Below are 15,883 nucleotides of genomic sequence, written 5' to 3' on the forward strand. Positions count from 1 at the left end.
AGAAAAGCTCAATGTCCTCCTGATGGCCTCTAAAAGCCTCAAGCAAGTGATACCCATGATGATTTGGGATCAAAAAAGCCTACATGTGGTATACTGTTTATAGAATGAAGCAAAGACAACTTTTAAGAAGTATTTGTATACAAAATGGCTTTAAGTCTGCAATTAAATATCTAGCAGGGAGTATTAAGAGGGAGATGGGTTGAGATCTATAATTATTCCTGTTTATATCAATGAACAAATATCTTAAATTACAAGTGTTCCTCAACTTTTGAGTCATGTCCCATACTGATATAAAAATCCATGCCCTTTCTGCAGTCTGTAATAGAAAATCAGGTTTATTTCTTTACTTTTACAAATGCCAAATATGCTTTTCAGAACTATGTATGCCTGATGTTCTGACATGTGTTTCTCCTCCCCCCAAAATATAGAATAACCACTAATCAGCTAAATTAGAATTTTTTCTTTCCTTCAGCAAATGGTTTTCAAATCTTGAGTCTCAGTTCATATATTTAAAAATATATAAAAAAGGAACATCAAGACCAGTTAAGAAATGAATGCAAATACATATATATGCAAATACACACACAACCTGAAGAGCCCTTCAGCTTGGGGGGTATTTTGCTACATGAGCTTAGATTTTTTTCTATTTCCCTGCTCCTTATTTTCTATTTTATTACGGCCACATTATAATTTTTTCTAAAAAGTCACTTCAGATTCTTGTTGGAATTTAGTGGTTAAAAATTTAAATGCTTTAATACTGTGGGTAATGACTGACATATCGCCAGCATACAATAATAGGATTCTATCATACTAACATAACTATGGATCAACATATTTTTCACATTACCTTCTATGAAGTCATTTTCATTAAATATCAGTTTCTCTCCAAGGGGACCATCCTCATCTTCCTGTTCATCATCTTCATCAGGATTATTAATGACCTCCAAGCCGGCTTCAATAACTTCTACCAATTCATCTCGCTTATCTTTTCTAACTGGCTTTTCCTCAGGATGGCGAGTGAGACCCATTTCCAACTGGAATACTTTCATTAAGGTAAAACTTTCAAAGGGAATGACTCCATACTCACTAGGTAGTCTGGCTCCTATGCTGACTTCTGCTTTGTCAATTTGGGAATGAAGGAACTCTAAAAGATCACTAGGTGCTTGCTCTTTGTTTCCTTGATAGCCTATGCCATTAGCCCCTACATTCCTTCTCTCCTGCAATGATCTCATCTTCTCGCTCATTTCTTGTAATTCTTGTTTTAATTGGGCAATTTGGCGTTTCAGACTGGTTGCTCTGGTTTGATAATGTTCTTCTTGTTCCTGTAGGAGGGCTTGATAATATTCTTTACCATAATTTTCCCCAATGACACCAGGAAGAGATGCATTTCCATCAGTCTGGGGGGCACATTCCAGAAGATATAAAAATAACACCAAACTGCAGAGTAAAGCAAGACCAAACAGTAGCCAGTGGGTCCGGGTCTGAAGAATCAATCCTCTTCTAGGCATTCTTATTATTATGGACTTGTCTAATGAGATAAGCTCTTTGCTTGTTCATTCCTTTAGCAAAAGGTTATAAAAAAGTAAAAACAAAATCAGGATTTCCATAAAAAGTACCAAAATGAATTCGGCTGTAGCTTAAAAAATTTCTTCCTTCAGCAGTGAAGACTACTTGCAGAAATGAGAAATAATGCATTTTTCCTGTACTTTTAGCACGATATCCAGAATAAAGAAATCTGACCTACACATCAGGTAAAATTCCATTACATGGGTGGTGATTTTTCTGAAAGAAACAGATCAGAATCAATCAGAATTTTGTTTCCTTAAGCATATCAAATTGTTGATAGCTTCGATAAACTTGGCTATATGACTACTGCAGGTAGAGCACCATGAGAGGCACTAATTTAGAATAGTCAATAAAACCTGGGAGAAAGTATTAAGAAAAATACCTTACAAAACACTAAAATTTCGCACGTAATACTTTCAACCAGAATGTCTATACATCCATAACCTGAATGAATCAATGAACCATTAAAATTATGTTTAGCATAGTTTGTATTATGTAGATTCTATTGGTCTCTAACTATTTGAAAATTACATCACATATAACTCTTTATTAACAAAATATTTTGATTAACTTGCCATTTCCCATCTATAGCATATCACCATTTGGGAAGAACTATAAACTGTTTTTGTTATATTCATAATGGCTTTCTAGAGAGATACTGTCTTCCAGTTTATCCAATTCAAGCATTCTACTTCATTAATTTCTATAGCTCAACTCAGTCACTCTAACAGCCCTAAAATTAAGTGGGGGGAAAAGCAATTTCAAAAGGTCACAGACATCTGGAAAACACATTAAGAAACATTTTTATATCCAAAGTCCTCCAGTAGATTATTTGAGCATTAGATCACATAATTCTTTCCACCGTATTGCACAGCAACAGATTTCCTATAAGTCTGGAAAGGTCTGGAGTCTATATAAAGAAAAAAAAACATGAAAATGTTTATCTGCAGGGAAAAAATTTAAGAACTGTTTATAAATTTATAAAATTAGATGCTATCCTTCATACCACAACCAAGTTGTGTGAGGTCTTCCTTGTTTCTTTCTAAACTAAAAATCCCCTTCTAGAAATAGAGAAAGTTAGATCTAGAAGACAGGCACAGGGAAGGCCTCCCCTGCAGAGAGGACTTCTGTTCTAATGAAGTGTTTGTCAAGAAGAATATGCGATATTACAGTAGGCTTTTAACAGAGCTGGCTTCTACCAGTGCAGCAGAACCTATGGAGGAAGGTCACGTGGGAACATCAGTCCTAGCCAGCTTCTTGGTCATTAGGAAAGCCTGGATGCCTTCTGTGAAAAATGCTGCAATGTGTGTTTTCTGTGGCACATATCTGTGCAAAATGCAGGACAGATTCAAACTTCTTATGGCTAGTGGGCCACAAACTATGGACTTAACTACCCTTTTTCATTTATTTCTTTAGTTAACCAAAAGATAACTAAGTATTCTTAAAAATTTAACTCACCACAAGTAAGTTTTACTATGGTGGCATCTGTTTTACTGATTGTAAATGTTATTTAAGTGACACAGAAAAAAAGGAAAAAACTCAGTATTAAGAAAACTAAGCAAAAAACAAGGATGCAAAGCTAGTATTAGTTCCAGGACTTTAACATGCCTCAAAACTGTAATTCTTAGCATAAGAAACCACTTAAATTTCATTGTTTAAAAGTTAAAACTCAGAGGTATCTCTTTTAACTATTTATAAGTTACTACTAAGCCTGTTTATCAGGGAAAAGACTAGAGCTAAAAATGTGGAGATATAATCTTATATAATTGTTGATAATAAAGTTATACATATTTAACTATACTATATTCAAACTTAATAATAGAACTAACAGTATATAATTTAAGTATTTCAACCTTTTATTAATATGATACCTCACAGTTTCTCTTTCTTTATATAGATAATATATTTTAAACTGTGAGAAATCACCCATTAATGGGTCACTACCAAAGGTTTATTTTTCAGTGAACTAGAACAGGAAATACTGGTGTATATCACATATAGTAGTTTTTGGTTGCAAATATATATATATATACATATATACATACACACACACACATGCACACACACATGCACACACACATATACACACACATACATACATGCATAGGCATGAGATATCCACATAAAGTGTATTTATAAGTGGGTTGTGATACAAAAATCTTGATACTGCTTTAGGAAGTATTTTTATACATTTCCCTTGCCATCTTTTCAGAATAGTGTTGCTATTATCTTCATTCTGGATAGGAAAAACAGGCTCAGAAATGAAACGATTTAAGTAAGGTTAATTACGTTACATAACTACTAAGTGGTAGCATTAAAGCCAAGGTTTCTTTCTCCCTCCTTTAAGCAAAATATAGGTTTCAGATATCTTACATGCTTATCTTACAGTTGAATATTATCCACTGAAAGAAAAGTTGCTGTAATTACTTTAGAATACAAATGTTAGCAACACAGCTCTGTGGTTGGTTGTTAAAAATACGATTCCAATTAAAGTTTTATTTGCCTAGTTCCTGAAGGGAACTCTTTAGCCACATCCTGGAAGACTAGATTATGACAGCTCTGATTATGCTAAGAACAGTATTAGAGAAAACACCCATTTTCTGCTGTTACACCTTGATTGCCATCATTCTCTGTAGTGTGTCTGTATGATAAACAAGGTTCACTCATAACCCAGAGTTAATCCCAAGCAACCTTTCAAGCACCAACAGCAGACAGTAAAGTGTTCTGAGGAGAGAATGGGACACTGTCGAGATGGGAAATTGAGCTGTCAAAGATATATAAAACAAAATCAAAGATCTCAGAGTTGAAATAAACCTTAGGAGCCATCAATTCTTACTCTTTAAAACAGACTAAAGCCTCTTATAATCAAGATAGAATAACATGGACCAGATTTACTCTGACACTTGAAACAACTAAAAACAAACAAAATTAATTAAAAAAACCCCCAATATATATGAAGCAATGATTTTCAAGATACTGAACATTAGGTAATAACGTACAGTGACCCAAAACAAGAAAACAACTGATTGCAAAGCTTACTGCCTTAGTTTCCAGGACACAGCACAGGGAGTCCACTCCTAAGCAGAGCCCAGCCAGCACCCTGAGTTGCTAAGATGGAACTGACAGTCTGAGGAGACCAAGGCAGCTAGATTCAAAGGATATAGTACCTGAGGAGAGAGCTGCAGCAGGGGAGAACTCCAGAGATCTGAAGATGACACCCTTTAGGTGCGCAGTAGGGCACTGATCACTGCAGGTATAGGAAGAAACTAACTGAAGCTAAGGAAAGAAGCACACAAAAAATTAGAAGACACAGAACCCAGCATTCAAACAGAGCCAAGAACAGTGAATGTTCCCACCAGACAGACTGGAAAACCTCAAAATTCATGGGGCATTGGGTAAAGTACTCAAAAAGGTCTTGCCTCAGTAGTGGGAAATAATTAGCTCTAGACTAAACATGGGTCTGGTCCTGCCAACAAATCTTAAAAGCAAGACCTGAAAGGATCAAACTGTTTCCATGTAACTGCACAACAAGCCTCACAAATATTTATAGGAATATAAAAATATCCAGCACCCAGTAAAATAAAATTCAAAATGCCTGACATCCAAACAAAAACAATCATGCACACAAAGAAAAAGAAAAATACAGCCCATAATGAAAAAACTCAAAGATTGAAACTGACCTAGAAATGATACAGATGCTCAAGTTCACAGAAAAGGACATTAAAACAGTTATTATAACTGTATTTAAAAAGATGTTCATGTTCAAAAAACTAAGGAGAGACATGGCTGACATAAAAAAAAGTTCCAAATTAAACTACAGGAGATGAAATCTTCAATGTCTGAGATGAAAACTATACTGAAAGGGATTGACAGCAGATTAGATATTTCAGAAAAAATATTCATAAATTGAAGACACAGCAAAAGAATTATTCAAAATATAGAAGCAAAAAAGAATGAAACACATAAATAGAGCACCTGGTAAACTGTATGACAACTTCGAGCTGCCTAACATATATAGTAAGTAGAATCTCCAAGGAGGGAAGAGGCTGGTGGAAATATTTAAAGAAATAAGGCTAAAAATTTTCCAAATTTGATGAAAACTACCAATATATCAATCCAAGAAGCTCAACGAATACGAAACACAAGAGCCACGAAGCAAACTAAAGCAAGGCTCATGATGATCAAATTGCTCAAATCTTAAGATAATTAGAAAATCTTAACAGTGGCTTAAGGAAAACCACCACACACAAGAAACAGAGTGGAGCAATGGCTTTATAGGACTGAAAGGAAAAATACGTCTACCTAAAATTCTATACTCAGAAATTCTAGGTATCTTTCAAGAACAATTACTTTTTTTAGATATTAAAAAGTCAGAAGAATTCATCACCATCTGACCTGGCACTACAAGTTCTTTAGGCAGAAGGAAAATGATACCAGATGGAAATATGGAACTACACAAAGCAATGAAGAAAACAGAAACGTTAACTACATGGAAAATTACAAAATTTCTGTTATTATTTAAATTGCTTTAAACTGTAAATGGACTAGGCCCTATAAAGACACAAACTACTGCTACTGACTCAAGGAGAAATAGTAAATATGAATAGATCTATAATGAGACTGAATTAGTTATCAAAACACTACCCACAAAGAAAAGTCTAGAACCAGATGGTTTTACTAGTGAATTCAACCAACTGTTAGCGAGAATTAATAACAGACCGGTTTGGCTCCGACCCTGTCCCGAACCCAGCCTGGCCCACTCCCAGCCCCGCACGCGGCCGCCTTGGGAGCAGCCCAAGCACAAGAGGGACGCGTGCCTGGCCGCCAGCGCAGACGAGACGGAACTCCCGACCTCCAAGGAGGAACTGAGGATCAACGCGGTTCCAGAATCAATTCCAGTGGTTCATGAACCACCGGGCCCCAGCCAATGTGTTACAAAAATTCTGCTACCTGTTACACACATGCAAAAAAAGTTTATACCTGACATGCCTACCCTGAATTCCATAAAAGGATTTCAATAATGAAATGTGGAGTAACCTCACAGGTGGACAGTCTCCCTGGACCCGTGGCTTAGATTCTGGGTACAGGAAGGATTTGGTGGAATTCTCTAGACTTGAGCTGACCCCTACCTTCGCCTTAATGACATGCTTTGTCAAGTGAGCTTCATGACACCAGAGTTAAAATGTTTAGAGTCCAAACTTGGTTTTAAAGAATGCATAGCCTAATTTGATTGTTTACTGTATTTGCCTGGATATCCATCTTTTATTCTTTTTTTTTTAAATTGAAGTACAGTTGATTTACAATATTGTGTTAGTTTCAGGTGATTCAAAGTGATTCAGTTTTATATATATATATATAGATTACTTTCCATTATAGATTAATACAGGATATTGAACATAGTTCCCCGTGTTACATAGTGATAAATTCTTGTTGCTTATTAAAAAAAAGAATTAATACCAATTTTTCACAAACTCCTCCAAAAAGCATAAAGAATACTTCTCAACTCATTCTATAAGGCTGGTATTATTCTGATATTAAAACCAGATAAAGGTATCAAAAGAAAACTTCAGACCAATATTCTTTATGAATACAGACAGAAAAATCCTTAACAAAATATTAGCACACTGAATCTATCAACACATAACACCATGACTCGTGAGATTTATCCCCAAAATGCAAGGTGAATTTACCATCCAAAAATCAATGCAATACACCACATTAGTAAAGGACAAAACCCATATGACTGTATCAATAGACACAGAAAAAGCATTTTATGAAATCCAGCACCACTTCCTGAAAAAAACACTCAACAAACTAGTAGAAGGGAACTTCCTCAACCCGATAAAGGGCATATACAAAAAACCCGTAACTAACTTCATATTTAATGGTAAAAGACTTCATGTACTCCCCCTAAGACCAGGAATAAGACAAGGATGTCTGCTCTTATCACTTCTATTAAACACTATACTGGAGGATGCTCTAGTTAGGGCAATTAGGCAAGGTAAGAAAATAAAAGACCTCCAAGTTAAAAAAAAATAAGTAAAACTATTTGCAGATGATGTGATCTTGTATACAGAAAACACCAAGGAATTCACTAAAAATCTATTATAAGTAATATATGAGCACAGTCAGGTTGCAGGATATAAAATTAATACACAAAAATTAATTGCATTTCTATATACCAGCAATGAACAATCTGAAAATAAAATTAAGAAAACAATTTGATTTATACAAAAAAGAATTAAATGCTTAGGAATAATTTTAACAAAAGAAGTACAAGACTTGTACTCTGAACACTACAAAACACTGTTATAAGAAATTAAAGATTTGAATAAATAGAAAGATACCACGTTCACAGATTATAAGACTTGATATTATTAAGATGGCAGTACTTTCCAAATTGATTTACAGATTCAATACAATCCTCTTCAGATTCCCAGCTTTATATAAATCAATAAGCTTATCCTAAAATTCACACAGAAATTCAAGGAAACCAGAATAGCCAAAACAGTATTGAGAAAGAAGAGCAAAATTGGAGGACTCAACTTTCCCATTTCAAAACTTACTTCAAAGCTACAGTAATCAAGACACGATGGAACTAGCATTAAGACTAGACATACAGATTAATGGGATAGAATTTAGAGTCCAGAAATAAGCCTTTACATTAAGTCAACTGATTTTCAACATTGGTGGCAAGGTAAATCAATGGGAAAAGAACAGCCTTTTCAATAAATGGTGCTAGGACACCTGGATACTCACAAGCAAAAGAATGAAACTGAATCCTTACCTCAACCTAGTCAAAAATTTACTCAAAATGGGTCAAAGATCTAAATGTAAGAGTTAAAACTATAAAATTCTTAGAACAAAACATAAGTGTAAATCTTGAAATAAATAAATAATCTTCAAATAAATAAACTGGACTTCATTAAAATTAAAAAGTTTAAAAAAATTAAAAACTTTTGTGCTATAAAGGATATCAAGGAAGTGAAAAGGATGGAAAAAAATACTTGTAAATCATATATCTGTTAGATGTCTACATCAAAAATGCATAAATAACTCTTACAATTCAACATTAAAAAGATAAATAATCCAATAGCAAAAGATATGAATAGACATTTCTCTAAAGATTAAGCCTACAAATACATGAAAAGATGTTCAGTATCATAAGCCAACAGGGAAATGCAAATCAAAACCACAATGAGATACCACTTCATATGCACTAGGAGATTCTTCAAAAATAAATCACGGAGGGAGGGGCATGATGGGGGGAGGGGATTACGAGGTACAAACTTCTAGGTATAAATCACTACATCGTACACCTGAAACTAATATAATATTGTAAGTCAACTATATTTCAATTAAAAGAAAATCGCAAAATGAATCACAGATCTAAATGAAAAACCTAAAGCTATAAAACTAGAAGAAAGCATAGGAGAAAATCTTTGTGACCTTGAGTTAGGCAGGGATTTCTTTGATAGGACACTAACAGCATAATTGATAAATGGGACTTTATCAAAATTTGTGCTTTTTGAAACACACTATTAAGAGAATGGAAAAACAAGTCTCAGACCAGGAGAAAATATGGGCAAAGCATATATATGATAAAGGACTTGTATTCAGAATATATTTTAAAAGTATCAAAATGCAATAACAAAACAAACACAACTCAATCAAAAACTGGCAAAAGATATGAAGAAACACTTCAAATAAGCACATGAAAAAAAATGCTCAACATTGTTAGCCATTAGGGAAATGCAAATTCAAACCACAATGAGATACCACAGAATGGCTAATATTAGACAGGCTAAAATTAAAAAGACTGATGTGCTGGTGACAATGTGGAGGAACTAGAACTTTAATACACTGCTGGAGGGAATGTAAGATGGTTTCACAGTCAAGTTAAATATAAGCCTGTCTGATTGAGCCATTCCATTACTAGATATTTAACCAAGAGAAATCAAAGCATATGCCCACACAAAGACTTGTACACAAATGTACATAGCAGCTTTATATGCACCATCCCACCACTAGAAACAACTCAAATGTCCATCAACAAGTGGATGTGTTAAACAAACTGTTACAGCCATACAATGGAACACCGCTCAGCAAGAAAAAGGAATACACTGATACATGCTTCAGTGTGGCTGAATCTCAATAACAGAAGCCCAACAAAAGACTACGATGAGAGTATGATTCCATTTATATAAAATTCTAGAAAATGTAAGGTAACTTGTAGTGACAGAAAGCAGAGGAATGAGTGGTTGCTCGGGATGGGGTGGGGGTAGGGAAGGTGGTACGAGGAAGGAATTATAAAAAGGCACAAAGAAACTTTTGGGAGTGATGGATATGTCCATCATTTTGATTGTGGTGATGATTTCAGGTATATACATATGTTCACATTATCAAATTGTGTACTTTAAATATGTGTAGTTTATTACATGTCAATTATACCTCAATGAAGCTGTTTAAAAAACAAAACCAAATCAGATTTAGTTCTAGTAGTAGTGCCAAAGAGGCATTTGTAAGTAACCTCCATTTTGTTCATTAAGACAAGCACGAAGATTTGTTGACTACAAGTTTGGATTTAAAAAACTAAGCACATCCCCTGCCCTCCCCACCCCTCAAAAATGTAGAACACAGATTACTCTGAAGGTCTTGTTACATCTTCTCTATTTGGCTTGTGATTTTGAGACAACAAAAGAGTGTTAACATAGTTCATTCTACAGCACTGATTCCTACATAATACAACCTTAAAGCAGTTTCTACTCAATCTTTTGATTCTATAATTTTACGGAACTAATACACATTTCATACATCATTTCCAGGATGCTTACCCTGCAGTGTACCAAACTAACTTCTGCAATAAGAGTAGCCTACTGCTTCCTGCAAAATACAAACAATCCATTTGAATCTGTATCTATTTATTTTCAAAGTTCTAGTCTGTATAATCTTCCTACATTTTCTGTACAGAATAATTTCTTATTAAAGTTTTAAAAAACTAAACATATAATTTTGAATTCTTCTTTTTAAACAAAAACAAAGTCACAAAAATTATTTGGAAAACAAAAGCTCTGCTAGTAAATCAAAACATTATGAAGTACAAACATATGTGAGGGAGGGAATTAAAACTTTTTATTTCTTGAGCAATTAATGAGTATTATAATGATATATGTATTCCATAACACATCATTGAATAAATGCTTTGTAAATATTCAGAAATACTGATCACCAAAAGGCAGCATGATTCAACAAATATTTGAGTACCTACTGTGTGTCAGTCATTGCAATGAATGGAATGTTTCTCCCCTCCCCCTGCCAAATTCATATGCTGAAATTCTATCCCCCAAAATGACAGAGATAGGGCCCTTGGAAGGTAATCAGTGCATAAGTGTGGAGCCCTCATGAATGGGATTAGTGCCCTTATGAAAGAGACCCCAGAGAACTAAGTAGCCCTCTTTCTGCCATGCGAAGATATAATGAGAAGTTGGCAGCCTACAAGCCGGAAAAGGGTCCTCACAGAACCCAACCATGCATGCTGGCACCCTGATCTCAGACTTAAGAAATATATTTGTTGTCTGTAAGCCACTCAGTCTATGGCACTTTGTTATAATTATCCAAACTGACTAAGATAGGCACTGTGTTGGGTGCCAAGGACAAGTAACATCAGATGGATCATTCTGACAAGTGTTTCTGGGGAAAACTAAACTTACGGATTTCAGCCAGATAGATGGCACTAATACTCATATTATTATAGGTAAAACAGAAAAATGTGCCAAAGGCAGCCAGTCATACAGTGAAAATAATTCAAAGAGTCAAGTATAATAGCTACTTGATAGCTATGTAATCTTGGGCATAATATTTAACCTTTCTGGCCTTCATCCATAAAAAGTAGTAGTTTGTCTGGATGGCCAAGGTTCTTTCCAAGATGTTACAACACCTTTGATTAAAGACAAACTAAAAATACACATATACATACACACACATTCTTATTTTTTGGAGGATAAAACTGATTTAAATGCACATGCCGTTTAACCCAACAATTTGCAATTCCACTTTTAAGATTCTATACTACAGAAATATTCATACTAGTTTATAAAGTCACATGCATAAGATGTTTACTAGTGTTATATATAACAGCAAAATAAAAATAAAAACAACTTAAAGTCCATCAATAGGAGAAAGGTTAAGTAAACTGCAAACATTCACGCAACAAAATATCTAAAAGGAATGAGGTAGATCTAGATGTGCTGACAGAGATAATGCCTATACAATGTTAACAAATTACAAATATCTCAGTTTTCGTCTGTACAACAGGCTTGGGAGCCAGATGGCCTAAATTCATGTATCTGCTCTACTACTTTTTAACTCAATACAGACAAGGTTTCTTAATCTCTCCATAAACTTCAGTTTTCTCACCTGTTAAGTGGGGATAATTACAGATCCTACCTTGCAGTGTTATTGTAACAATTAACCAAGTAAAATATGACAAGCATTAAGTGTACAATAAGTTTTAGGTATTATTCCCCATTATCCAAAGTTTTGTTTCATTGTTGTTGTTACTGGTTAAACCTATCAGTCTTTTCCTGCATGACATCTTGATTTTGGTATCCCCACCTGAAAAAATCCTAATATAAAATTTATCTTCTCAAATAGATAGTCAATTCTTACCACTTTTTAAGCAATCCATGGGCCAGTCACTAATTTGAAATGCTACCTTTATTATCAGCAAAATTCTTATATATATGGAAGTCTATATCTGACCTCTAAATCAGAGGTTAGCAAACATTTTTGGTAAAGAGTCAAATAATAAATATCACAACCAGTCAACTCTGTCTTGTAGCAAAAAAGCAGCCTAGAAAATGCATAAATGAATGGCATAGATGTGTTCCAATGGATGCTGAAATTTGAACTTCATATAATTTTCATGTCACAAAGAATTATTCTTTTGTTTTTTTTCCCAAGCACTTAAAAATATAAAAGCCACTCTTAGGTCACAGATCATACTAAAATATGTGGTCAGCCAGACTTGGCAACCCATGCTCTAAACCCTTACAGTTTTTACACTCCTAAAATTTTTTTATATTTATAAAATTCCACAAAATAAATACATGTGATCAAAAGGCTAAACATGCTATAAGGGCATACAGTGAAACCTCCTTCTTCTATCCCAGAGGCCCAGTTCACCTCTCCAGTTTTTGTGTATCCTTCCAAATGTATTGCCACTATTAAACATCTCAGCATAAAAGCCTTATATGTGCAAGTAAAGAAATAAGTTTTACTGTTTTTTAAAATCACTATTTCTTGAATTCCACATCTATTTTCTTGGATTAATTTTTCATTTGATATAGTACATCCTGCGGTATTCCGAGTGAGTCTGGGTAAAAATGATTTTATTTTGCTCCCACTTTGAATAACAGTTCGCTTAGGGATAAGATTCTGAGTTCAAAGTATGTCCAATGAGTACTTTTAAAACACTGCTTCACTGTCATCTAACATTCCATGTCCCAGATGAGAAGTCTAATCTGGCTGCCCAAGACTCTGCCTGGATATTCCAATCCTCTCGATCTGTTATCTCGGCGGTTATTTCTCCTCTTCTAATTTCTCTTCCCTCCTGGAACTCCTATTAGATGTACATTGGCTCCCCTGGATCTATTTTCCATGGCATAGCTATCCTGTCCTTCTTTCTATATTTTAATATTGAAGCTTATTTGCAGAGCAGCCTGTGTATGTTCAGTAAGCATGATAACCTCCCAAATCTGAGCATACTAGTATTTACCTCAGAGTTCTCTTCTCTTACATGAACTCCATTCTTCAGGTCTAGTCGTTGTATTTGTTCAGTCTAGGGCATCTCTTATATGCTACTGATTTCACACAAATGTTTAGTGACTTTTGTTGTCTGTTCCCATTACAAACATATCAGTATCTCAGCACAGGTGGAAATCACTGCACACCTCTAGCAAATTTACATTTATAACTAACTTTATAATTCAGTTTTACATTTATATCTAGGACTTGTGCAGTACAATAACAATGTTAAGTTCTTTGACTTGCAATCCCATGATTCTTCTATCCATTTTTAGTCACATCCTTCCAGTGTTTCATTTCCCCTAACAACCACTAACTTGAGTAACACAGTTCTTACCAAAGTGTTATACAACCAGCTGTATCTAACAGACTTGTCTAACAGTTAAACAAATAATGACAGTTTGGTAGAAGACTGTCACAGATCACAATCCAAGGTGTAAAAATAATAATATGGTAATGAATCACTTAAATCTTGAAATCATAATAGTTATGCTTTTTACCAGTCTTTAATACTATAGAATTTAAATAACAAACTGTATTAAAAAAAAAAAAAAACTCCATGCTGGTTAAAACGTAATTTTCCACCTGCCTTATGATTTAGCCATTTCACAGCTGACAGAAATGCACAGATGCTTACCAAGAAATTTATAAGACTGTTCACAGCATTCTTCAAAATACATAAAACTGAAAACATAAATACCCACCAACAGGAGAGTAGTCATATAATCATGCAATGGATTACTACCCAGCAATAAAAAAGAATGAACTACTAATACATGAAACATTATGGGTGAATCCCATAAGTAATATGCTGAATATATTGTATGATCAAGCCCCAAACTGACAAAACTAACAGATGATGACAGAAATCAGAATACTGATGGGGGGAGGGCGGGGGGGGGGGCAGGCATACAACTGACTTGAAAGAGGCAGGCAGAAACTCCTGGGTTGGTGGAAATGTTGTATAGGTATAATTTGATCTAGCTGGTGGACGCACAAGTTTTAGTATATGTGCTGCCGAAGTGAGCACAATGCACAAGTTAATAAACATAAAAATTCACTGAGCTGTACAATTAAGATTGACGCACTTAAGGACTTCATATATATTTTATACCTCAATCAAAGAGTTAAAGAAAAAAACCCCATAATTTCCGGACCGATGGAACTAAAACTGTATGTCAAAATTGCCTGAGCCATAAATATTGGAAATCCAACATCCTTTTTACATTCTTTAAGTCATAATGACAATTTTAAAATACGGTATCAGAAGAACAATACAAAACGAACGTTAACATTCTCAGTCATAAAATACTTAGCTTCCTACTTCCACGTTCGAAAGTACTATTTTAATACAACATTAATTCCACCAGAAATGAAGGCCCAGCTCCTGAGAACCTCCAATGACAGTTAAATGTCCAGACATCGCATATAAATCTCAGGAGTAGGCTGAAGGATAAAAGCTTAAGATTTATAATCAAATTTTCATTCTGCCAATAACATCATCATAAATAAAAGCTTCACCATTGCGTTTACTATTATGCCTCAGCAAGTTGCTCAGAAAGAGCGTAATTTTCAAGATGAAGTCTGAAAATGCAAAAGATTTCCCGTCCTGTAGTCTCTTCGGGCCCCACTAATTCCTACACAAATGTGCATCTTTTAAAGGCGCCTAGCGTCTGGCAGAAATAGAGAGGCTGCCGTCGGAGACTATTTTAATGCAATAAAGAGGAAACAGCTGACTACAAAGTTTATCCACTGAGCGGAGCATAGATGGTGCTGAGTTAGTTAAAAAAAAAAAGTGATTAAAAATAAAACACTAGCAAACCAACGGCTTCTGCCAGCACTGTTCTTAAAAGCCAACTAACTCAAACCACTCCGAAAAACCACGGCTTTTCCTGACACCCGAGCAGACTCTGGAGGGTTTGCCCGTGAGGCGACCCCACAGGGACAGGACCCCCGGAGAGCCCGTTCGTGAGGTGACCCGACCCGGACAGGGACCCATAGTCCGGGGCCCGCGTCCCAGCGCCCTCACGGGCCGGGCCCAAGCCGTGGGAGCCGCGGGAGGGCGAGGCCAAGTGGGCCGAGTACTCACAGCGTTCACCCGTCCACTCACCGCGGCTGCCGCCCCGCCGCCAGCTCCCCAGCCGCGGGCACACCTGGGCGGCGCCCGGCACACTGGGGCCGCCACCCCTTCACCGCCCACTCTCCGGGCGCGCCGCCGCGCCGACAACCTCCACTTCCGGCGCGCGTGAGGAAATGAGGCGGCCTTCACGGCGCGCGCCCGCCAAGCCCCGCCCACGCTCGCCCCGGCCTCGACAGCCCCGCCCACGCCCCCAGCCCCGCCCACTCCCTTTCCACGCCTGGTGTTTGGCATAGAAGCTCAATAATTGGCGTCCAGTACTGATTAATCCATTATCTGTAACAAGTATGTCTGTGTGTGTGCGCGCGCGCGCGCGCGCGTGTAGCTCAAAAAACCATTTGCGGAGGCTAAGAGAGAGCTGGAAGCGGGAAAGCA

At 36.1% G+C, this 15,883-nt stretch overlaps 2 protein-coding genes across 5 annotated transcripts in view; both read right to left on the reverse strand.

Annotated features, from left to right (window-relative positions):
• The window catches only part of CSGALNACT2 (chondroitin sulfate N-acetylgalactosaminyltransferase 2), a 49,281-nt gene extending 33,645 nt beyond the window's left edge, over nt 1-15,636 (reverse strand). For 2 of the 4 annotated variants that reach the window (XM_032491774.1, XM_032491775.1), the window contains exons 1-2: nt 15,461-15,618; nt 848-1,782 (exon numbers count right to left, since the gene is read on the reverse strand). In XM_032491774.1, the coding sequence (XP_032347665.1) occupies nt 848-1,508 (661 nt within the window). In that variant the 5' untranslated portion in view covers nt 1,509-1,782; nt 15,461-15,618. Of the gene's footprint in view, nt 1-847; nt 1,783-15,460 lie in introns of all 4 variants that reach the window. The other 2 variants (XM_032491773.1, XM_032491772.1) reach the window with 2 other exon arrangements.
• Nucleotides 4,734-15,883, reverse strand: part of RET (ret proto-oncogene) — a 73,280-nt gene continuing 62,130 nt past the window's right edge. The window contains exon 20 of the mRNA XM_032491770.1: nt 4,734-4,842. Within this exon, the coding sequence (XP_032347661.1) occupies nt 4,811-4,842 (32 nt within the window). The 3' untranslated portion in view covers nt 4,734-4,810. The remainder of the gene's footprint in view (nt 4,843-15,883) is intronic.

Source organism: Camelus ferus, chromosome 11 (assembly GCF_009834535.1).
Source record: "Camelus ferus isolate YT-003-E chromosome 11, BCGSAC_Cfer_1.0, whole genome shotgun sequence".
Lineage (NCBI taxonomy): Eukaryota > Metazoa > Chordata > Mammalia > Artiodactyla > Camelidae > Camelus > Camelus ferus.